This window comes from Meleagris gallopavo, chromosome 16 (assembly GCF_905368555.1).
Source record: "Meleagris gallopavo chromosome 16, MGAL_WU_HG_1.1, whole genome shotgun sequence".
In the NCBI taxonomy this organism is placed as follows: Eukaryota; Metazoa; Chordata; class Aves; order Galliformes; family Phasianidae; genus Meleagris; species Meleagris gallopavo.
Window position 1 is genome coordinate 3,100,323 of NC_139419.1, and position 24,983 is coordinate 3,125,305.

Consider the following 24,983-nt stretch of genomic DNA (forward strand, 5'->3'; position numbering starts at 1 on the left):
CGAGCCCCGCTCCCGTAGGGGCTGAGGGCCGGCCGCGGCTCCGAACGGCAGAACCCCCATCCGGCTGGGATCGCGCTCCGGGCCGGGCCTCCCGCCGACGGGCGGAGCAGCGCCTGCGCCACGGCCCCGCCGAGCCGCCCGTGCCGGCGTCTCGCGAGAGGCGGCAGCAGCGGGGAGCGGCGGGACGGGACGGGCGGTCGGGGGGAGGGGGGGGAAGGTGGAGGGAAGTGCCGCCGCCGGCCCCGCTGCCCGCGCGGGAGGTGAACGCGGGGCCGCCCACGGCGGGGCGGGGCGGGGCGGGGCGGGGCAGGGCCGGCGGCCGCGGGTATCAGCCTAGCGGGTATCAGCGTAGCGGCCCTTCGCTGAGGACGGCCGGCGGGAGCGGCCGCCGCTTCGCTCCGTTGCCGCACAACCGGGCCGGGGGCTGAGGAAGGCGGCGGTCCCGAGGGCGGCCGGGTCCTCCCGGTGGCAGCAGGTAATGGCAGCGCCGCCGTGCCCGCATCCGCCCTGCGCCCTCGGGGGCCGCTCCAGGGCTTCAGCCCCGTCCCGTGCCGTCCGTCCCGGCGAGGCGGTGGGTGAGCGCGGCGGTGCACGGACGCTGGCTTTCCCCCTCGGCTGGGAGCGGTGGGCCTTTAACCGGCCCCTCGGGTGGAGTCTGCGGAGCTGTGTGTGTGCTCTGCTTTCCGAGCCGCTCTGGGGCTCAAAGCCGGGGAGCGGTGAGCAGGCAGAGCTTTCCGTCCCCGCGGGGTGCGTGGCTTTTAGCAGCCCGGCCGTCGCTGCAGAGCGGGGACAGCCCGCACCGCGACGGATGGCTTTAAAACTTGAAAGACGGAACTTCAGACGGAGCTGCGAGACCGCTCTTAAATAAAGCGTTTCCGAGGCGAACGTAGCCGGCGGGGCGCTGATTTGGAGCCTTTTGGAGCCGGTATTGACGTGCACCAAAGGCTCCAAGTTTGTGTTGGCTGCGGGCACCGGGACACGCTGCGATCTTCTGTGCTCGTACCGCCGGGAGCGCTCGGAGCTCGGGATGGAGGTCAGGAGCGAGCAGAGCACGCTGCCTTGGGCTGGTTCCTCCTGGGAGCATTGGGAATAGGCTTATCGAAGCGACTTCCTAGGATGGGTGTTAAGAGAGAGGAGCCTGGCACTGCCACGGCTGTACAGACCCGCCTTTGTGGTGGCATAGCTGCGTTCGTTAAGATGTTCTTTTATTTTTCTCATTTACACCCTACGTTTAGGCGATTCGGTAAGTGGTGAACGTTGCTACCGAGGTTAAAACTCCCCTTCTCTACGCTGGGTTTTGGTAGAGCTTAGGAGAAGCGTTGTATTGAGCGATGGAGACAAAAGTGAAGTTTGTTCTGGTTATTGGTGCGTTGTCAGTGGATGAGGGGAGTTTGTTCCCCTACACTTGCAGAGGCTCATTTGGTTTGACTGCCCTGCAGCCTGCTAATTCCCTGAGCCTCACCTGCAGCAGGTGTGCTCCTCTGCACGTGAGTGAAGAAAGCCGCATGGGTTGCGTGGTGCCTGCTGGTGAATCGAGTTGCCGCAAGAGCAAGCGTTGGTTTGAATTTGTTTTCTGTGCATTTTATTCCACTGCTTTCCACTTTGAGAAGTGAAGGCTGAACAAGTTGTGTGATGTCCTGCAGCTCCCCACGTGTGGGCAGACAGGCTGTGCAGCAGGTGAGCTGATGCTCGATGCCTGAGCTGTGTCTGTGCATCCCCAGAGGGAGGCAGGAGCAAACCTGGGAGGATGCAAAGCAAGGAGAAATGCGAGCTGCACTGAAACCTTTGGAGGCACAGTGCTGTTAACAGTGGGGTTATGTCCACTGTCTCCAGCGCGGATCTGTATGCGAGTTCTTATTTTCTATAGACCTTCTTGCTCCAGCAAAGGAACAAGCAGAGCTGGAGTTACTTTGTGCAATGAGAGAACATCGCTGCGCAGATGCGTAGTAGAGAGGACAGGAAGAAAGAGACGGGAGTTGCTTAAGCTGATGTTTGCCCTCAGAACAAACGGTTATGAACTGGCTGCGAAGTGCAAGTAGGGTTTCCAAATCCCCAAGGAGCCAGATCTGCAATAGCTTTTGCAATAAGTGCTGGGGGAAGCCTCCCGTTCATTTCTGGTCTAAGTGGATTTTGAACCATTTGGAGAGATGGTTATTTGACGTGGTACCTTGTGAAGGAGGGGATGGCAGCGGTGACTTTGCACCTCGGTGTCTGTCATGACTGAGGCCGGGAGAAAAGCCATCAGTTTGCCCCCAGGCAAAGTTCAGGTTGGAGATAATCCCGTGACGGCTGTTCAGGAGGCTGTGTAGGATGATTATAGCACTTGGTCCGTTTCCCAGTTTGCCGGCATCGTGTCACAGAAGCAGCTTTGTATGGATCCTGGTGCACATTCTTGTTGGCTGGTGACTTTGGGTTAAACTTGAATGTAAATTCTTGGCTTCTCCTGGAGGTTTTCCTCTTGATTCTGGCAAGGGGAGAATGAAGGCACATTCCCTCTGATGTGCTCAGAGACCTCTAATTTGTGCTTTCAGCCTGGCATCCTTTATGAAGTGCTCAGAAAGAGGATGTATCATAGTCAATAGAGTAACTCTGTGTTCTGCGGCAGCTTTCTCAGGAGAAGAAATTAAGTTGCACTACTGTTCTTTTCCAGGGTTCCTCTCAGTTGCTGACAGAGGCAATGGGAGCAGAGTCATTTCAATTCTGTGCTGCTCTCTGCTGTGTGACTTGGGAAAGCCAAATGTGCGCTGTGTCCTGGAAAGCAGGCAGGAACCCTTGGGCTTCTGGAGGGAGCGATGTGATCAGGGTGGCTCTAACGAGGAGCATCCTTCCATTTACCCAGAGGAATGCGTGTGCTGGCCGTGCCGCACACAGTGCTGGGCTTCTTCTGTTGGTGCTGAGAGCATAATCTGTCTGCGCTGGGTGGGACAGCTCTGTAGAAATGCTGGCAGGCTGCTGTGCAGCCTGGAGCTGTGGGAGCTGCTGGGCATGGGGAGATGGCAAGAAAGGATGGATGTCTTTGCAGCTTTCCAGACTTACTGCATTCCAGCCCCCCTGAAACCCAGCGTGCTAGGGATTGTGTACGCAGCAGGCGCCGTATTCATCCAGAATAGGAAGCATTCCACGTCCTGAACAGCTAACTGTCTCAAAAGCAAGAACAGATTGAGGCAAAATGCACAACCAGAGATGTGCCAAGCAGTAGGCTTGGCAGCATCACTCCATTATCTTCTGTTGTTGGGCTGAGATGTTGGCCTGGGTGCTGACGCACATATGTAATTTTCCCCTTCCTTAACTCCATGCTCATCTCTGGGTGCTTCTTCTTAGATTTGATCCATCCTTCTCCTAGATGAGCTAAACCTAGAGAATTATTGCTGAGTAGTACTTTGCTCTGCAGAGTGCTGTGCGCTGTGACTGTGTGGTTCTTCCAGCTCTTTTTGAGATGTAGGATAAGAGCCTGACTTCAAGGAGGACTCTGTTGGTGTTGCATTGTGATGCCACATGGTAGGCTACAGCTATGCTGAATTTCTGGCTCTCCCTACCTCCAAGATGCAAATAAATACATTGGTGGAAAAATCCCAAACCCACAGTTCTGCATTTTACATCTTCTGTGACAAACTGGGCTAGTATTTTGATATTGTTCCTGTTGATTAGTAAATTCTGATCTAATGCTTTTGGTCTAGTGTTTGAAATCAGGATTCTGCTTGTTAAAATCTGGTGTGTCTGAGGCATGAACACAGCCGTGCAGGTGGCTCTTTAGACAAGTGATTCAATTTAAGGCTTCTGTAGCTTTCAAAGGTGCCGAGCACATTGCCCATAGGGAGCAAAGGGGCTCAGTACTTCTGCATATCTGGACTCTGGGGTTCTTTGCATCCATATACAGCATAGGGTTGGTGCTGCCCAAGAGCTGTGTGAACTGAACTGGTTAGGGAATAATCTTTCCAAGACTGTGGGGTGCCCACTTTTGTGCTTGGCTTTTGTTTCTAACCCTCACGGATAGTCTGTGTGAAACAGCAGGCCTTGGATTCTCTCTCAAAATGCCATAGAGCTGCTCCTCGCTTTGCTGCATTATTCTTCCACTGCTGTCAGTCTTTGCTCCTCAGTTCAGGGGTGTTTTAAGACTGTTGAACCTCACACCTGCTGGTGAGGAGTGAACATCTTTGTATTCATCCGACAGCCACGTGAAGGAATCTCTGCACCCTCCAGGAAGGATCATGTAACAGTGATTTCTCACCTGCCTTTGGAGACTGGGAGCTGTTAGGGGTGATGGTGACAGAAATGTTATGTTAAGCTGGGAAAGAGTTGCTGACTTGCACATCAGTCCAGAAGTGGACAGAGATCTACCAGAGCATCCTTAATCTCAGAAACAATTTGGTTAAAAGTAATCGTTCTTTCAGGTTTTTGTTGACACTTGGCTGTTGTCAGGGTTGTGTCCCTGTGGGTTTTCGGAGGAAAACTGTTTGTGTAATTGCTGCCCTTGACAAAATGAAGTAGTTACCAAGAAAGGTGGTGGAGGTGACATCCTCTGGGTACCTTCACACAGATTGGCACAGCAACAGTGCGTTCAGTCGGTGATGTTCTGTCAACACGAGCTTTCTTTAGCCACTGAGGCAATGTGCCTATGTGTTTATAACTCTGATAAGGCTTTTGTTTTTAGCACAGTGGCTCAGAGTGTCTTTATGGGCGAGATGAGACCGCAGTGTGATCCCAAAAGCTGAAGTCATGAATCGAGCCCTCTTGCTTGGTGTGTTAGATATGCTTAAAAATCAAGGAGGTCTGCAAGGCAGCTGGTTCTGTGTACTTTCTGTGTATAGTTCTAGATTTTTAATACTCCTATGCTTCGCTCTGATAACTTGAGGCCTGAAATGTTAATATTTTTGTTTTTAAATGGAAACAGAACTCCTGATGAAATCGTGTGATTCAGGAAGCTGGAGACTGATGAACAAACCTTTGTTGCTATAGAAATGAGTAAACTTGTAACATGTTATGTCTCCTTTTGGACAGAAAGTCAGAGCTTTCAAGTGAATTCCAGGCTAGCCTCTAGGAGCCCGAATGTCCACTTCTGACAGCGTCCCCTGATTCATAGGACGAGTGCAGCTTTTCCTCCTCAAGGAGAGGAGCTTGTGAGAGCTGGAGCAGAAGCTGAAGGCTGTGGTCTCTCCCTGGATGCTTTGAGATCTGATGACCCCATCTGCTCAGTTGCAGAACCAGATGCTATTAAAACTGCCAAGAGAGGGCCAGCAGGAGGGAAGGTTGGGGCTTTGTCTACAGGAGAATTGGTGCTTCTCTGTGTAGTCATTGTAGGTGCTTGGAAAGCACGCAGCTCTTCCTGTGCTATACTGTGAGATGGTCAGCCCTGTGCAGAGCCTTGATCATGCAAGGTCATTGTCTCTAAACCAGAGTAGTTAAGAGATTGACTAACTTTATTTCTGGTTCCTTTCCAGGCTCATGGTCTGCAGCACCATGCAGGATCCCAGCCCTCGCTCTGCGAGCCAGAGGTGAATCCATGGGAAGGCCAGCTATTGTGGTAGCTGTCAGGATGACCAAAGCACGGCTCCTCCGTCTCTCTGTGGTGCTAGTCTCCATCTTCATGATCCTCCTGATCATCGTCTACTGGGACAACGTGGGAACAGCTCACTTCTACCTGCACACATCCTTTTCCAGGCCTCATTCCCCAGAGTCCATCCCCGGTATCACTGCAGGTGGGGACTGGGAAGCCTTGCCAGAGGTGGATGAGTTTTTAGCAAAGCTGCTTAGTTCAAGCCTGAAACAGAACAGCTCTACTTCCCGAAAGACAGAGCAGCTGCTCGTCCAGGGCTCCAACAAGCCTGTGGTGAGCAATTTGGAGGAGAACATACGGGGCTATGACTGGTCGACGCACAATGCCAGAAACAGCTTGGACCAAGAGAAGCTGCAGATAGAGAGGCAGAAAACACTGCGGGAGTTTTGTGCCAATTCCAGCTTTGCCTTCCCCACCAAAGAGCGCTCCTTTGATGACATCCCAAACTATGAGCTCAACCACCTAATTGTGGATGACCGCCACGGCATCATCTACTGCTACGTCCCCAAGGTTGCCTGCACCAACTGGAAACGGGTGATGATTGTGCTGAGTGAGAGCCTGCTGGACCAAGGGGTCCCATACCGGAACCCCCTGGACATCCCACGGGAGCACGTCCACAATACCAGCACCCACTTGACTTTCAACAAATTCTGGCGTCGATACGGGAAATTCTCCCGGCATCTCATGAAGATCAAACTGAAGAAGTACACAAAGTTCCTCTTCGTGAGAGACCCTTTTGTCCGCCTCATCTCTGCCTTTCGCAGCAAATTTGAGCTGGAGAACGAGGAGTTCTACCGGCGTTTTGCCATCCCCATGCTAAAGCTGTATTCCAACCATACCAACCTTCCCACCTCTGTTAGCGAGGCCTTCGGGGCGGGCCTCAAAGTCTCCTTTTCTGACTTCATCCAGTACTTACTGGATCCCAGGACAGAGAAGATGGCCCCTTTCAACGAGCACTGGCGGCAGGTGTACCGGCTGTGCCACCCGTGCCAGATAGACTATGATTTCATCGGGAAGCTGGAGACGCTGGATGAGGACGCTGCTTATCTCTTGCAGCTTCTCAAAGTGGACAGGCTGCTCCGCTTCCCCCCCAGCTACCGGAACAGGACTGCCAGCAGCTGGGAGGATGACTGGTTTGCTAAAATCCCCCTGGCTTGGAGGCAGCAGCTCTACAAGCTGTATGAGGCAGACTTTGTGCTCTTTGGCTACCCCAAGCCAGAAAACTTGCTTAAAGACTAAAAGCGATTGGGCTGCGGGTGTGGGAGGGAACATCTGAAATACCAAAAACATTTAAAGCCTCCTCATTTTTTTCTTTTACCTCCCTTCTCCATAAAGGTTGGTACAATGGAATATATTTTTTCTACCGCTTCCCCTTCCATTTTTGCAGTAATGCCAAGTTCAGGATATTTCCATCCGGCTGTGCATAAGGAAAAAATGCCAGTATTTTTATCATTGTTTTCTGGGTTTCCTTTTTTTTTTTTTTTTTTAACGTCTCCGTGTTTTGCAGTGGGTCACTGCCCATGGTCACTCTGCCAGCTGTGTCCTTCAGTAGCTTTTTATTAATACATTTTTTTAAAAATTAATATATTTAAGATATTTAATACGAAGTTTGTGTTGTGGCAAAGGAAAGGAAGGAATAAAAAAAAAGTGAGAAAAAAACCTAAAAAGTGCTGATGCATTTGCCTCTGTGTGTCGTCTCAAGGCTGTTTGTGATATTGCAGGGCACTCAAATCTCTTCAGGGCTGAGAGCCCAGCAGATGGGTCGGTCAGTGCCCGAGCACCCGTGCTGCGGTGAGGCATACAGCTCATAGCCAGGATCACAGGAGGGAAGTGGTTGAGGCCCAGGGGGTGATTCAGGATGTGCAGATGGCCAGCCCAGAGCCTCTGCACTGCTTCCATTCCAGCAGCGTGGTGGAGGAGCTGTGCTGTACAGAACACTGCATTTGCTCAGCCTCTGCATTGCTAGCTGTGATGTGGTGTCTGCTGTGCTCAGCACAGGTCACTTGCAGCAATGGGGATATAACACAACTCCCAGTGCTTTAGGGGAACGTGGCAAGGTGTGGATATTTACCCCTGGGCGAAGAAAAGCTGAAAGATTTCTTTCAGTTGGTGTGCATCGAGGTGATCTCTGAATTCGTTTGTTTTCAGTGTGCCAGCTACTGCTCGCTGTGTCCTCATCTCCTGCATTCCTGTTTGTAGCAACTGACTGATGCAGATTTAATCACCTGCCTTGCTGGGCCCTGCTGCAGCAGTGATGGTGGCCCACTGTGCTCGGCGCCTGCGGGCTGCTTCCCAAAGGATGCAGCTTTTGGAGACAGGCTTTGTATCTCATCAGCTGAATCTGCATCTCTCTGAATTGCTCTGTGATCAGGCAGAGAGCTGAAATTACTTGATTACTTTCCTGAGCTGTGAAAACGATGAAGGTCCAAGCCTCAGGAAGCAGCTTTGTGTTCTGGGCAGCTGCCTTGGAGCTGGCCTCCTTGTTCTGCTCAGAGACCAGCAAGAGGTGTGACGTTGCCCCTCCGTCTCCTCGCTTTTCCGACCTCTGTACACGTGTGTTGTCTCAGCATTGTGTGCTCCTCCTGGTGAATGTGCTGCACCAAGCTTTTTAATCTTTAAGTGAAAGGTAATAGCTAGTAGTTATGCTAGGAGCAAAGAATTGTCTTCACAGCACCCTCCTGTAATTTCTGCAGAGATATTTGCAGTTTAAATGAGCCTGAAGCCATGATCTGATTTTTAGTGCTTAGATCTTCACAGCTTGGGGAAAAAGGAAGTGCTTGTTTATGAGTCATTATTTAAAACTAATAATAGAAAAGTGTTGATCTCTTCAATTTATTTTTTCAATTACAAGCTAATTGCTGCAAAACAGAAAGATGTTGAGATTCTCATCTGCTGTAATGAGTAATCCCGGGAGTCTGTCGGTTCCTGCAATATTTACATTTCTTCAGGGTGGGTTCATCCCGCTCTTCAAAGTTACAGTGTGAATGTTTTCGGTTGTTGTCTTTACAACGTGTTTGTTTTTTGTTTTTTGTTTTTTTCCCTCTTCTAATTTCCATTTAATTGATGTTTAGTATTTGCAGACGTGGGCAGCTGGGGACGCAGCGCAGATGTGCTGATGAGCACCGCATCGCCCGAGCTGTGCAAACTTCCTCCCAGCTGCTTCCCCTGCACCTCTTAACCAAATCCTGCCCCTCCGAGCTGTGCTCATTTGCAGGGCCTCTGTGATGCTCATCCTGCAAACCGGCTGCAGCTGCATCCTCACCTACATCACCCCATGAGCCGTGGCTGCAGCTTGTCCCAGGCAGAGCATGCTTCATGGCTTCGCCCTCAGGAGAGTGGGAAGGGTGGTGGTGGGAGAGGGCTGTCACCCTGTCAAGCCCAGCCTGCATTTGTTTTAAGCCATTTCAAAGTCTGCAAACCCATACCCAGCCAAAGCCATCCTTCTAAGTGCCTGCAGAGAGGAGCAGTGAGGCTCACATGGAGAGGGCTTGCTCTGCTGTTGCTTCCCCATAGCCTGCTCCTTGCTGCTTCCTCTTTTTGAAGCCTTCCTCCCCACCCTCCCACTGCTGTGAATGTATTGTGAAGGAGTCAAAGGCAACCCAGGCTGCGCTGAGCTTTGTGGTGAGGCCTCTGGGGGGACTGGGACAGAGCCTCCAGCTTTAGGAATGTGCATTTTTTTTTTCTTCTGTGGGTTTCTTGCTCTGTTCGGATAATGTAAAAGAATATGTAGGGGGGAGAGAAGGACAAAGGGTTTAAACCAGCCATGCTTCCTCCCCCAATTTTCTGAAGGAGCTGGAATTCAGTATTTGTCAATGGCAGAATGACTGGCGAGGGCAGGCAGTGTGCATGCTGGCCTGAAGTCAGAAGAGAGCTAAAAATTGTGAGTTTAGATGGTTGTGATGCTAGTGCTGATTTTATGAGAGGTAGAAAAATGCTTTGAAGTGGCCTATTTGTGTCTAAATAAACCTGGCTCTGTTGTTTCATGCTCAGCCTGCAAAATTACGTCCTGTTCTCTCTCTGGCTTGCTTTTGACCACTTGGCCAAAGCCAGCCTGGTGCGCAACGAGGCAGAACCGATGTGTGGATGCAAAAATATCCAGGGGTTTGACTGAGATGTTTCCAGGTGGAACCGAGACCAGCTTTAGTGCTTGTTCAGCATCACAGTCAAAGTCTTTTTGCAGCCATGTGACAGATGGGGTCCCTCACTCGCAAGGTATGCAACCCAGCCCCGCAGCCCCTGCGTGCTCCAGGGAAGGGCTGTCAGGCTTCAGAGCTCTTTGCTTTCTGAGCAATGGCACGGCTTTGTCAGGGTATGGGGTGTCCTTAACCACGTGCTTTCCTTCAAATCTCAATCGTTTTCGCTTTAACCCTTTCACTCATTTCTGGTGACAAAATTGTAGAGCTACCAAATGTGGACAAATCATCATGGAGTAAAAAAGTTGCCCTCGGATCATGCTTGAAGGCTTTTGGCTGTGTGCTTTGAATCCCTCAAGGTGGCACCGGGCGGGTTGAGGGCAGGGGATGAATGGCAGCATTGAAGGGGTGCCGAAGAAAAGCCAGCTTGTTCCTCCTTATGTAAGCTGGAGCACGGGGAAGGCCGGTGACTTGGCAGGGCTGTGTGTGGCCGTGGTGCTGAGCAGTGCCAGGAAGGGTGCGGGGTGTGATGACGGGACAGGCAAGCGAGGTGGCTTCAAGGTAAAGGCTTGCCCACAGTTGGAAACCTCATTGGGGGAAGGGGAAAAAAGAAAGATGGGATTTAATGAGGACAGTGATGCCTGTTTGGGGAAGAAATGGAAGTGAGCAGAGCACCGTCTGAAGCAGAGCTAAGGTAGGTCTTCTGTTTGCTTTAATCAAGGATACAGCTTGGGCTGTGGAGATTGACACTTGTCCCTGCAGAGGCTGGCTGGCATTTGGCTGCAGAAGAGCTGAGCAGCAATGTTGGGCAGTGGATCCAGGTCTGCCTGCAATGCTGGGGCTGTGGCAGCTCTGCAGAGGCTGAGCTGGAACCTGATTGCTGCTCCTGGGCTTTGCTGCTGCTGGGTGGGCTGCTGCTCCCTGCCTGGCTCCCACAACAGCAGGGCCCCTCCAGCTGCTGCATCCCCCTGTGTGCTGCACTGCCTCCCTGCTGTGCTGGTGCCACTGCCCAGTGTCTTCCCAGCTCTGCTGTGGCTTGGCTTTTGGCAGAAATGGCTTAAAATAAAAATAAAAAAGGAGGAAGTGGAGGAGCTGTGGAAGCTCAGCTTGGTTCCTGCTGGGAGCAGCATGACCTTGGGGGGGGGGAGGAGGAAGTTTCCAGTCACATTTCTGTTGGCTTTTTGATGAGCCTTGCCCTGGGCTTGAAAAATTAATTGCTGCTACAAAATATCAGAGGCTCTGAGAGCCGTGTGCAAGGAGATCATTTGCAACTTAACCTACAGGTGCACGTAGAGCAATGCCAGTAGAACAGCATGGTGATGCTAACAGTGTCCTGGGGGCAGCTGCCAGGTGCGTGGCTGTGCTGCTCTTTGCTCTCTGCTTTAAGCCTTAAGGCTGCTGCTTATTGCTTCAACTTTCCGTCTATGAGATCTGGGGTGATGGTGATCCCAAGGAATGTGGAGCAGCAGGAATTTTCCTTGATGTGACTACATGACTCCCACCATGGCCTACGTTTTCTTCACACCACGATGTCGAGGTGAGGGCATGTTTTCCACTTGCAGCTTTAAACTGGGCAAAACCCAGCTGAGGGATGGCTCAGAGGTCACAGCTCTGTCCCTGGTTGGCCTGAAGGTGCAGTGGGTTCCTCAGGGCTGTCTGCTATGCGTGGTGTCCTTGGGTGTCCCCAGGGCTGGGCAGAGCGGAGGGGCTCGGCTGGTTGCGACGTCCCTGAGCACTGAAGCATTGCTTTTCCCCCAGTGAAGAGTTTCACAATTATGTCTCAGGTTCTTATCCTCAATCTGTGCTGAATCTGAGTGCCAGACTGACGCCAGTGTATCCCCAGCTCCATCTGACCCATGTGTTAACCAAGTGAGGAGATGTCCTGGCCCACTGGGCAGTGCCTTTGCTGTGTTTGGTGCCTGGGGTGGATGGATGACACCTGGCTCTGGCAGCACTGCATTTTGAGGCAGGGAGGCTACAGCTGCAGAGTTTTTCTCTGTCACTGCAAGAATTCAAAATGGGTGGAAGAGAATGTGCCCAGGATCGCCTCTTGTTTTGGTTGGATCCTGGACAGTTCTCTGTGGAAAAATGGGAGGAGCAGGGATACGGATGAGCTAGCATGGTGTGTGTCAGAGAGGCAGCATGGCCAAAAGCGTGGTCAGCAGGGAGAGGAGGGAGCTGGGATGTGCTGCTGGGGGGTGGAAGGGCTGTGGGGGCTGAGGTGAGCAGGGAGAGTGTGAAGGATTCTGACACGAGGTGCAGGGTCAGAGCCCTGGGTTCTGTGGGAAGGTGATGCCCACATCGAGCTGTCCCCAGATCACCAACCAGAGCAGGGACAGGAAGGCTCTCTCCTTTTAAAGCAGCAGCTCTAACTGGGATGAAATGCCATGAGGAATTATTTTGCAAAAGCAGCATGACCCAGAGAGGGGATGGGTGGGCAGAAGGGGTAGTGCCACTGACTGTGCAATGGTGTTGGGCACCTCTATCCATCCCTATTTCCCCTCTCTCAACCTTTGCGTGCCTTATTGATTTCGGACTATATATATTTTGGCTCTTGGGTAAATCAGAAGTATTTTTGTCATCTAGAATAATCGTGCTGAGAGTGCAAAGCTTTTTTACAAAGGCTTCACTGACCTTTAGCTAATGGAGAATCGATGAATGAAGTGTAGGCAGCGTTTCCCGAGTAATGCTGTGCGTGGTGGGGACCCAACATAGCATCACTCAGGTATCCAATACCAGTTCACCCCCAGACTGTCTGCTCCCCCCCCAGACTGTCTGCTCCCCCCCATAAAACAGCTCTATTCTCTGCTGTTGTCCCGGAGATGCTCATGTTGTGCAACCTCCATGTGGTTGTTGCAGTGGGTGTGGGATAGCCAGACTCCATCAGCAGCTGTGGGTGTCCATCCAGCTCCATGTCCCCAGGCCAGCAGCTTGCTGTATTCCTGTTCCAGCTGCAATCAGCAGTCAAGGACTGAGCTGAGGGCACTGCAGACCCAGCTGCTGTGTGCTTTGGTCCTTATGGCTTGGATCTGGGCTCTGTAGCAGGTATCCAGTTAGCAGGACTGGGAGCTGCCTCTAATTCCTGTTTCAACATGATGGAATCAGAACTGCACTGGTTTTCCCTTTTCCTTTTCAGTCCTTAAACCTGAACTTTCTGGCCCTTTTCTGGGATATAATCATTGGTTTCTTCCAAGACTGCAGTAGTGGGAGGAACGCTCAAAGTTATCCCGCAGGTACTGCATTTCTGGAGTTAACTTTGCATTGTGTGCTCAGGTTTTCCTGGGGAAAGTCGAGGTGCCAGGAGCCACTCTGTAACCAAAAGCCCTTTGTAAGAGACCAAGATGAGCTGTGCTTCTGTTCCACCGCCACAGCTGTGGATGGAAGCCCAACAGCAAGATGAAGCTGCTGCATTCTGGTCCCCTTCACATCCCCACACTGGGTCCTCCAGAGCAGCCATTGCTCTATGCAGGGGTTTCTGGGAGCAAATCTGTTAAAATAAAAAAGTAAGAAAAATGCAAAGCATTTTTCATCAGCAAATGAGAATGTGAATTCAAGATGTTGGGGCAGGCTCCAGATGCTGTTGCAGTTTGCATTTATAACATTTTTTAGAGCTTAGAAAAAGGTCAGCGTGCTTGGATGCAGTTCCTCACTTTTGGAAAGTCTGCAGGTTTGAAAGTAATGCTTTTATTTGTAATAGAGAAACAGCCTGCTTGCACAGTTTGCCTTTGGAACTGAGACACCAGCTAAAATCTAGCTCTTGTATTTGTCAGCTTAATCTGAAAAGACAACTAGAGACAACAAGATGGTGTGTTTTGTTGGTTTCTTTTCTCTCAATATAAAAGAAAGAGGTTTCAGCATAGGTTAGGTTGCTCTCGTCAGTGTCAGCTTCTTTCTGGCAGTGCCTATTGGAAGGAAATTTCCAATACAGCCCAGCTGCCAGAGGCAAATCCTGTATTGGAACATCTTGGTTCCAATACTCCTCACAGTACCACCGTTTAACGAGAGAACACACAGAAAGTGGCTGCTTTGTTTTCGGCTCTGAGCTTGTTGTTTTCATGATGTATTTTTCTTGCTGGTGTTTGATTTGGACAAAGCTGTTACCACTCTGCAGCAGTGATCTGTGTGTCTGCAGGCAAAATGCTCTCCCAGCCCCACCGTGACTCCATGTAGACCTGTGTGGTACAGGATGTGGTACAATGGGCAGGAGTCCCATTGGGATGGGGCCCATGTGTTGGAGGAACAACGAGTGACCATGCAACCTGCTCCTCTCTTGTCGTCTGACCTTCTGCCTCCTGGGAGGGCGGCTGCCTGTACTGACCTCCAGGATGTCACGAGGTGTCTCATGATGTGGTTTGGTGGCCATGGTGGTGATGGGTTGATGGTCGGTGATCTTTTCCAGCCTTAATAATTCTATGATCCTGCGTCTTTGCACAGCGCTGAGCCTGGAGGCCAAGTCAATGTTTTCCCTATGAAATGGGGAAGATGCACGTTTGCCTGACCTGGTGAGGCACTGCTGGTGCTGGCACTGTTGCAGCTTGCTGCCACCCAGCTGCAGGGCTGGAGGACGTGGCACAGACACTGCTCTTCCCAACCCTTCTCAAACAGCTTCCCAGAGATAGCGGGAGCTGGGGCTGTTTGTTTTTCTCCTTTTCTTGGTTGGCCCACCGCAACAGAGGATATCTCCCCCCTGAAAGAGCAGCATATTTGCTTTGAGAGAGGATGAGGTCAGGAAGGGGCAGGAAGAGCCTGTCCCGCAGTATTTTTGGTTGTTCACTGTGGTGCTGCACCTGCACCAGGCTCCCACTGCTGAGAACTGGGGCTGTGCTACGCTCCCAAGGCAGCTCCAGAGGGGAAGGCAAGCATCCTCAGCCCGCTGTGCCCTGGGGTTGGTCATCACCTCCAGAGCCGGACTCAGGGCTGCCTGCATCCCTGTGAGCTCTCTGCAACAGCTCCCAGTGGGAGATAACACCACACTGCCACCGCAGCTCCATCGTGGTGTGCTGGAGCTGTGAGATTTGAGCAGGATTTTTCTAGCTTGGAGCTGCATCCCCACAGCTTGCATCATTTCCTTTTCCGCAGGGAGCACAGGGGTGGTTTTGCTCATGCTGCAAAAATCAGCTCTTTAGGGTCAGGGCACTGGGGCTGAATTAAGAGATGGTAAAGCAGTGCCTCCTTCAGCAGCTTTTAGGGCTCCCTTCCCATTAGTGATAAATCCCACGCTTGCCCCCAGCAAAGCTCTCTGCAGATAAAGAGAGGCTTCTCAAAATGAGAGGTTTTAGAACAAAAGAGAAGGAATAGGAAACCCTTTGTTGATTGTGGACCTGGACTGTCTCAGCAGCAGTCTGATGCGAGTAAGCTCTACACGTGGCAGTGTGTTGGGCTGCCTCTGATTCCTTTCCTGAGCATTTGCAGTTCTCTTTGTTCTCAGAAATCAACACAAAGGGTTTTCCATTCCCTGGTGACACCCGGATGCTCAGTGAGTCACTGCTCTCTGTGCCTCTTGTTGTCCTTGGGTGATGACTCCTTCCTGAGCATTGGGAATGTTCTTAGGCCAGACAGGTGCCAGGAACTACAGAAAGCATATTGTAGGTTATCAGCTGCAACAACTCAATGGCTTGGGTTGTTTGCTGCTTCGGGCTGTGATCACATGGCAGATTAAATGAATTATGAAGCAAGGAGGTACTGAGCCACTGAGCACCTCCATTCGCTGCACACCTCATACAGAGATGTTGATTCCCCGTGCTGTTTCCCTGCTTCCCACACAGGCACCTTGTGGAGACAACCACAGCAGGACACCCACGCCTCAGGGCTGCAGCCTGTGTCAGATAACCTGGCCTCTCACTCCAGCTATTCGGTCTGTGTTTAGTCTAGCAGCAGTTGTGGTTGTTTGCCCTGGTGAAGCAAGGAGAGGACTTGAGATGCTGGAGGAGAAAAGTCATTCTAAGAGGATGACATTCTCTCAGGAGCCCCAAGAGCGGCAAGGAGAGAATAGAAATAGGAATAGGTTATCTAAAGCCCAGGCACGTAAAATATTCCCATTATACCAGCTCTCTGTAAGCAATACTTCTCTTTGCATTTTGCTTTACCAGTTAATTGGACATCTATTATTTCATGATTTCAGCAGGAATTGGGGCCTGAGTGATGACTTTGGTACCCAACCCAACGCTTCCATAGGCAGCTCCTCCCATCACTCTGCTGGGGACTCAGTTCTGTCTGGACACCGGGGCAGATAGAGGACCCCTTATTTGCCCTAATGAATGGTAATCGGAAATGCATATCTCAAACAGAGCCATGCAGCAGGTGTGTGGGAGTCCAGAGCTGCCCAGTTCTCTCTGTCAGGCTATTTCAGCCACAGTTACGTTAGAAGCATGGAATTTTAAGGTTCTGCCTCTCTTTTTTCTTATGGTCAGGATTTTGTAAACAGGTTTATTTGCCCTTCCTGCCTGACTCACGCTTATCCACGCACAACTAAGGAGCACAGAGAGAGGGCTGAGCAGAGCCATAGCCACCCAGATGTCCTCAGGAATTGTTTGCAGGAGAGCTTCAGCCCTGCAATTACGCTCTGAAGTTATTCAGCAAATAGTTTTAAATAATGGGTCCCTTTGAGAAATGTGAGTTGCTCTGCGGGCAGATTCCAGACAGAGAACATGCACGGAAGTCTCATTTTTTAACACATTTTCCCCTCTGTTTGCCAAGCAGTGTGGTTGGCACTGGGATCCTTTTGCAATGCCTTCACGTAGGACTAAACCTCTCCAGCAGGCACAGAACCTGGTGAGCAAAGGACACCGACCCTGGGGGGGAGAGGAGAGCTCACGGCATCCCAGGTGAGGTCCAGGTGTGCACAGGTGAGACTACTGCACATGAAATACATGGCTGGAGGGCTTCTGAGGTCCTGACTCACCATGTGATGCTGTCCATAAGTAGAGTGGTGACACTGCTCCTTTGGCTCGCTGTTATAAGGATGGTGGCAATGAGCACCTCTGGGAAATGCAGGATGCCCTATGCCATCGTGCCCAGCGTGCTGCCATTGCACTACATCAGCCCATCCCAGGCGAAGCAGCTGCTCGGCGTAGCACCAAAGCCAAGCAGTGGTGTGCTGAGGTGGGATTTGGCACAAGAACCTGATGGATGAATAGTGGGGATCTGTCATTGACTTGTCCCTAAATCTGCTGAATCCCCCACGTGCAGTGGGGAGCAGTGGGAATCTCCCTCTGTGTGACGGGCGCTGTGGGTTGTGCTGCATGGATGGGGCTGCAGCCTTCCAGGGTGAAAGACAGAGATCTGGGGAGGCCACCCAGGGCCGAGTTCCACATCTCTATGCCCTGTGTAGCAACCCCAGTGGCTCAATGATTCCTACATAATTTTGGAGGCACAAGGGCTCACGTGCTGCACGTTCACTCGTCCTGTGCCCATTGCAGGGAGCAGCGTGCCTTCCTTAGCTGCAAGGCTCTCCTGAAGCAGTGCAGTCTTTGCACGTTTGAAGCACTATGGCCACAATTTGTCAGTGGGAGAGCAGCCAGGATGGAAACAGCGTCAGACGTTTGTATGCAAATTCCTCAGCCTGGAGGTAGGAGGGGAATACAAATTCACTCGCATCCCTCTCGGGCTCCGTGCATTTACATTCGCAAATTCCTTATTTGGAACGGAGTTTGAAAAACGCCCCAAACCTCCCATAAGTCCTTCTAAAGAGGACAACGCAGACGTGAAATCCCCTTTCTCAGGAAGCTTTGCCATCTAGTGCCCGGTCGGGGAATCCCAGCCGCAGCCTGCGGGGGAACTTCTTGGGAAGAGCATCAGTATTTTCAGAGTGCCGGGTGATACAGGAGCCCAGATTTTGGGACTGCTATGTGTGAGGCTCACTGGGAGCTGGGGAACCATAGCAGTGAACACCATCATGGCATCACTCAGAAGGGCAGGCAATTATGTACACGTCCTCTTGCCTCTGTGTATTTGCACTGCCCAACATTCTGATGCTCCACGCGTCCCATACAACCAAATGCTTTTTGCTCACAAGGATCAGGTTTTCAAAGCCATTAGCTTCCTAACTACGCCAGTGGGTGACTAATGGCTTCTAAGTGCCCCAACAGACCCGAGATGTACAAAGGGCCTGAGAAGGCTCGGAGCTTTGTGTCATTTTAAGAGCTGCAACCCTCAAGTGTTTTGAAAGTATGTATCTAATATTCATGCCTAATGAAAAGGAAAACCTGAAAGGAAAACCTGAAATATTCCAATTACTGTATCGATTGGCATGATGAAGTACATATCACTAAACCTCACTGTGTAGTGGCCCTGCATCCTTGGCAAAGCATTGTTACAAGCCTTTCATTTATATTCCTCTAGTTTGCAAAATGCAGCGCTGTGGAGTTTGGCTTGTGCCGCTCTGTTTATCTTCAAAGCAAAGTACCAAAGCACCACTGTAACAGATGCACAAATAATCTTCAGTCGTACCTTTCTGATGCTCTTAACAACAGAAATGAAAAAACTGCAGAACAGGTCTTCAGAGGTGGCTGCAGCCAAAACAGAGCCATTGCTACATTCAATTTTAGCATTATTCTGCAGTTTATGAGGTCGTGCAGTGTGCAGTTCTGCTGTTTGCTTTACAAGCTCTGATAGCAGAGAGTGCAGCTCACAGCAGAGATGTGGTCTTTCTCCTCATAAATGGAAGCTGACAGAAGGGATGGAATCCACATCTCTGACCTGCAGGAGACACTGGGCTTGTGTGTGGGGAGGAGCTGCTGTTCAAAATCACTACAGAGTCATGGGAACATCTCCAAATTTCCTTTATCTCCAGCTGGGAAGTGGGGTGGGATCCAGAATTTTCTTGCAGAATTAGTGGCTGAAGTGGCCCATCTATAAATAATTTAAGTTCTATTTAGATGGAATGGCGATTCTGTCATTATGTTGATGAGAGCAATCCGCTTTTGTTCCATCAAAAACTCCTGTGAGAATCCCCTTCCTCTTCCTTAAGGCACACTGCTACAGTCTCTAGCAGTTGGGGATGTGAGGCACTGATTCTGCTCAGAGATCAGCAGGATTTCAAAGCTGAGTTCTAAAAAAAGCCCTCTCCATTTGTCTATGTGAAATATGCTGCAGAAGAATGGGAATTAAATGTAATGGCCTTTCTTGAGAGAGTCCGGAGACTGATTTGAATGCTGGATTCTTTTCAAGAAGATTTTTAATTTGCCAGTGCTCTTTAAATGGGGATGCTTACTGAATGGCTGAGGCACACGATTCGGGGGTGGGATGGAACCCTGAGCTGTTGCTGGAAGACACAGGACTTCCTCTGAATTTCATATCATCTTAGGGATCTTTGCACCGACAACATCACGGAGGAGATTATTACTTCTCCAAGAGCCACAGCAACACGTGGCCCCGGAGGTTAAATCCAGATATCAAATGTATGAAGCATAGAACTGAAGGCAGCCTTGCAAGAAACTTGGGCGAGGATCAAGCAATTTATCAGCCCCAATCCGGCCCTCCTTGTTACGGCTGTGTGTGACTTCACTTCATTCAGGGACTGACACTGCGTTTCCCCAGACACCGCTCACCTGCGCCCCTCGGAAGCAACAAACGACGCAGCCTCCATCCCTCCTCCTCTCGCTGTCCCTGCTCTCTCCCAGCAGATGGTGCCACGAAGCAATGTGTTTGTGTGTGCGGTTTCTTATCCGGAGGTTTTTTATATTCCCTTCAAGAGCCGCACACACCTCGCTGTCCGTCAGAATCCCCATCCTTCCTCTTCTTCAAAGAGTCTTTCCTCCTCTTTCCTCCGAGTCCTGAATATTACCCCAACGATCTATACCTTGATTTGCCCAGTTTTCCTGTATTTCCCTATATGCCTTCAAACTAGTGTGACTTTTACAGTACAAACATTTAGGAAAAAAAGCCTGAAATTCATATCCTTCAGTTTTGAATTCACACGATCACCCTGAATTTATTTACTGTTTTACTTTCAGAGCAAAACGCAGAGCCTCGATTTTGTCCTGTCTGTACAGTAAGTCTTGGAAAGACTGTACAGAGCAAATGGTTTTGGAGATGGAAAGTTGTGAGCGCTCAGCATCGTTGCTCACACCTGGAGGTCAAATCCTGGATCTCACAGTGTCTGTGAGCAGTGGGTTCTGCCCTGGCTTTCCCTTTGGCCTGGCTGTCTGTCAGGGCAGCTGCTTTCTTGCCATTGGAGATGACAGCAGAAGAACAAATGGCGACCTTCATTTCTGGCTTAGATGTCTTCTGTTGCATTGGCTTCAAAATTAAGATACCTTCTGCATGGCATAAATGCTATGGCAATTCAGGCTGTCAACCCGCCTGCCAAAGCCAGAAAACAAAAGGTGGAAGGAGGCCTCCCGATGGCTGAAGCACAATACTTCATTCCTGATCCTTTGTTTGTTTGTTTTGTTGGAAGTTTCACCTGCGGAGCATTTGGCTTTCCGGCTCTCAGAGCACAGTTTTCCTTTAGCAGGCTGTTTAAATATTGACCTCCTCCGTGCTTCCCATCCCACCATCCTTCAAAGCGGAGAAGGGGACGTCTATCCGGAGGCAGACTGGAAGGTGCTTTGTCTGAGCAGTAACAAATATTTGTGGTTTAATGGAGACCAGAGCTCTCTGTCTTTGGGAACGTGTGTTTCAGCGTCAATTTGGAATAGGTGATGAGGTGATTACAGAACCCGGGTTGCCATGGGGAAGGGAGGAGGGTGATTGCTTTTTGATTGAAGAAACTGAGAGGCACCTCCAGTAACTTATTACTAATACACACTCAAGGTGCGCTTGGCATCGCTGCATCCTGGGGAAGCAGCAGTCGGTCTCACTAATGTCAGAGGAGTCGGCTTTCACAGCGCTAAGTTATTGAGGATGAAGGTCAGGTTTTCACAACTGGCCACTCCAATAACATCCCTCACACTCCGTGTGGCTGTGGGAGTGATTCCTGCGAGGGCGGTTGATTGAATTTGCCAGCGAGGCTGAGTGCTGTGGGGGTACCCACAAATCAAGCTGGCCTCACACAGCCCTCAGTGCAGAGCATCAGCATGAAGTGGGAGGTGGAGGCTGAACCCTTTTCAATAAGCCAGGTCATTGAGCCAGTGTAATGGAGAGCATTCCCTGCCTTAAAGTTCAGAAATATTTGGAGGAAAGCTGTCCCAGCACCACTGGGGAGCCCTGCTCTGCACACAGCTGTGTGCCCACTTCCCACCTCGCCCTTTCTCTGTTCTTAGTGGTTATCATGCTGGAAACAGCCACCAAGCAGCCAGAGTCTTTGGAGCGATGTTTAATTCCCTTATCGTCGTCCCTAACGATCAGACAGTGGTGGAGACACATTGCAGTAATTGTGTTTGTCTCCTTCTCTGCTTCCCTTTGAAAACGCGTCCCTTGCATTTGTTTCTGGGTGGCAGATGTGTTAATGGATGGGTCGTTTCAATGTGTTTATCTTTCTTGTGCTGTATATTTTGGGTGTATAAGCGGGGAGAAGAGATAAGCACATAGGAGCCACTTCTGCATTAATGCCAGTAATTTGGAGATTATAAATATATATGAGAGAATTTCCGTGATTATGAGTATATTTTAATGTTTTGTTTAATGCATTGACTCTCTGGGGATAAGGCAAGAAAAAAAAAACGCCATCTCATTTGTATAATTTAAGCAGCAAAGAAAGGACAAATTAAATCTCATGCTTACAGATGTATGCAGATAGCTTTCCTCTGGGGGCCCAGTCCTTGCAGGGGAGACCTACAGCTCCAGCTCATCCCTTTCCAGACCAAAGCCCTGCGGTGCTGCGGGATGGAGCACCTCCTCAGGGGTGGAAGGACTGGGGCAAGTGAACTCAAGCTCATGTTGGTGCATGAGAGATGCATGGGGAGAGTCTCTCGATGTTTTCCCTTTGCAAGGGCCGTGGAAGGGACAGCAGGGAATGTCAAAACCCACTGTCCTCCCCTCCACTGGATGGACATCAGACCTCATGCACTGAGGATGATGATGGGCTGATGGTTGCACTGGATGATCTTAGTGGTCTTTTCCAATTTCGACAGTTCTATGGTTTTAAGACATAAAGGATAAGGTAAATTCATAATTCATAATAAGGTCAATTCAGGTTGGCTATCTGGATCTCGGAGCTACTCCTAGCACACGTACGCTCATGTATGGATACTTCTGTTACATTCTTTCTCACTGCTTCGGCATCCAAGCTGTTCTCAATTCTGTATGCGTCCAATTTATGGTCACACTCCATAGTTCTCTCCCCTTTATTTGCAGATTTCTTTTATTCCACCACAGCTTGCCAAGCGATAATAAAAATATAATGCTTAACTTTTCTCACAGTTGAGAAAGGACTTGGGGGAAAAAAACATGAACAGCAATAATCTATCAAAACATTTCCCATGGGCAAAAACTTCTTGACCGAGTACACTCAGGCTTACAAACAGAAATGAAACGCTGCTTTTCTCACTCCTCCAGAGCCCTTCTCACCAGCAGAGCACATCTCTACTCCCACTGAGAGGGGTAGAGACCTTCCCTGTGAAGTGCTATGCCCTGGGGCTTTTCTCCAGCCACTTCCATATGCAGAAAGCAGTGTGAGGGTTATTGGCCATATTTCTGTGCTACAAGATCAGGCAGCAAATGATGCCTCTGGCTGCCTCTCTGGTTTTGTGCTTTGTTTTACTGCTTCAAGTCTGCAGGTAAGAAATTCAAGATCTGGCTGTTGGGTTGTGTTGCTCACAGCCAACCCAAGTGGGAGTGAGAACTTTCCCCATGGGAAAGAGGGCAGGGAAGAGGGCAAGGGGATGGAGCTGCTCCATTGTCAGCACCCGGACCCCTGCACCCCCTCCACCCCTGCTTTCCCAGATTTCATTGGTTGCTCGATGGAGTGAAAGGTTCAGGAATGAGTTGTTTGCTGTTGCTAGGAGTTCTGGCTTCCAGTTCTGGCATCGTGCTGTGCACAAAAGTTTTGCTGTTTCCATGACAATTATGTCAGCTTTCTGGCTTCTGGGCCATCCTGCCTAGAAAGGGAATTTGGGAGATGAGATCAAGAAGAGAATTTTGTTATTTCACTTGAGAGCAGAGGCTTTCCCACCCTACGTAGCCTTCCTGCGCTGTGCTCACAGTTGCAGGCACAAGGCTGCATGCTGTGGTTGGTTTCTCTTTGGGGATGCAGGTCAGCGTGGATCTGTCCTACTATTCTGCAGTCTGGAGTTGCCTGTCCTTGCGGTGTGATATTGGTTAAGCCATGAATTTCTATTCAAAACCTGTGGTCACACAGGACTGAGCTGTCCTCATCTATGCCCCATTATTGGCAGGGAGGCATATCACACACCTCTGCTTATTCCTGGAGTATACAAGAAAAGCCACTATGGAAGGAAATGCATTATTTCTTCTACTTTATCTTCATTTCCACTGCACCTCATCAGGATGCTGGGCTGGGCCCAGGAACCTGCCTCCATAGGCAGGGCACCCAGCCCCCACAGCCCGTGGCTGTAGGACACAGTTGCCTATTAGAGACCCTGAAAAGCCTTCAGCATTGAGACATGAAGGCTACCTCAAAACATTAAAGAGATTTCACTCTTCTGCAGAAAGAAATAGGAACACACTGCAGTTCAGACCTGTTGGAAAGATCTGATGTGGTGTTTATTTCAGGTATAAATTTGAATATATAAAAATGGCACCGTTGTACTCAGCTGCTGGTGCTGGATCCGGCTCTGACTTGTAAATTAGGTGTAGATTCATTAAATCGATGGAATTATGGCAGCTGATGTGACAGGAACCTCACCTTGACAGCACTTTGCTCGCTGTGGGCTTCGCTCTGAGCTTCTGCTGGTATAAATCAGGAGAAATGCGGCTGAAGTCAACACTGGTGGATAGGCAATGAAAAGGAAGGCAGCCTGTGTGCTTTCAGGCAGCAGATAACGTCTCCAGCCACAAAAGAGGCTCGGACACGTTGCGGGGGAGGCAGCCTCCCACCGCCTTGTCAGGCACACACATCCGTGCCCAACTGACAGCCCTGACCTGTCCTGGCGTGGGCTCCAGGCTGCACACAGACTTGTGATGCTTGTCCCACTCCGGCACACCAAGAGGCAGGTTGAAGCTTTGCACCTGCAGGGTTTAGGAGAATTTTTGCTCCTTTCGTCTTCCTGTTGCATATTCTTGATGTATTTCTGCCAGCGGCCTCGCCAGGTTGTTGGCTTTGGAATGAGAACATGGCAGCTTTTGTGGATGCTTTGTGAGTCAGCTCTAAATTCTGATCCCTGATCCACGCTGCGAGGCCACATAGAAACTTCTTGTTTTCCCCTACGCTACACAGATCCCGAAAGAACAACGTTAGAATTCAGAAGTGCTGGATGGAGCCTTAGGAAATGCAGGTGATGTGATGCCATCCCGGGGGTGGGCAGAACGTCCCTGCTGTGGGCTGTGCACATCCCTGCTGGAAATGGCCTTCCTGGGGCTGCTGAGCCCTTGGGCTGCCTCTGGCACCGATTACTGCAGATTTAATGGTGTTCTTAGCTGAGCTGATCAGACCTTTATCAGAACAGATTAGCAGGTGCATGAGAGCTCTAATATCCTTGGCAGCTCTATTTCTTCCCCAGTAATTGCTTAAAGATAGTTTCATCTCGCTGTCTGGATTTGCTTCTCTTACATTCCCTTTTTTATTCTTTTGGTTATTTCCTGGATGTTTTCCCACTTTTTCCTACCTCACACTGCGAAATAACAGCTCGTCCCTCGCATACACCAGGTGAGGGCTACATCTGCCTAAACATCCCTCTGCACACATCTTTAATTCATCAGCCCCAGTCTTGTTAGTGAGTGGCTGTGGAGAGGAAAGCGGTGATTGACTGCAAAAACCTCAAGTGGAAAATGGAAATAGGCAAAGAGTGGGCAGCACGTGGGGCAGGGACAAGCTGTGAAGCCACCCAGAGGTGCTGGGACATCTCCAGCTTGTGGTTACCCTGCCTTCTTCATGCTCAGCCTTGCTGAGGATCCGAAATGGCTGCTTCAACCCATCCATCCTCCTCGATGTGGAGGTGTGGAGCTGGGGGTGCTGCTCAGACAGGCACCAATACCCCGGGGTGCTCCTGCTTTGTAGTACAGCCAGAGCAGCAGCAGTGCTGCCTGCTCACTCCTCTGCAGACCGGACCCAGAGAGCCCGGCACAGGGCTGCAATTGGGAAAGGTATGTCTGGTTAAGGAATGATTGAGGCCTGGCTATTCTATCCTGCCCTGCACACGGCGTTCTGTGCTCTGCAGTGTCTGCCTGTTGTCGTAAAAACTCAGAGAGACAGAGTGAGGCACATGAGGACACATTGATCCTCCCTGGATTTTTTC

At 50.4% G+C, this 24,983-nt stretch overlaps 1 protein-coding gene and 1 long non-coding RNA gene across 2 annotated transcripts in view; both read left to right on the forward strand.

The window, feature by feature from the left end:
* Positions 1–251: 251 nt before the first annotated feature.
* On the forward strand, positions 252–7,221 carry CHST12 (carbohydrate sulfotransferase 12). The gene is made up of 2 exons (XM_085237624.1): positions 252–475; positions 5,439–7,221. The coding sequence occupies exon 2, from the start codon at positions 5,501–5,503 to the stop codon at positions 6,791–6,793; it is 1,293 nt and encodes a 430-aa protein (XP_085093750.1). The 5' UTR covers positions 252–475; positions 5,439–5,500; the 3' UTR covers positions 6,794–7,221.
* Positions 7,222–10,839: 3,618 nt separating this feature from the next.
* The window catches only part of LOC104913430 (uncharacterized), a 43,527-nt gene continuing 29,383 nt past the window's right edge, over positions 10,840–24,983 (forward strand). The window contains exon 1 of the long non-coding RNA XR_014886837.1: positions 10,840–11,224. This is a non-coding gene — a long non-coding RNA (uncharacterized LOC104913430). The remainder of the gene's footprint in view (positions 11,225–24,983) is intronic.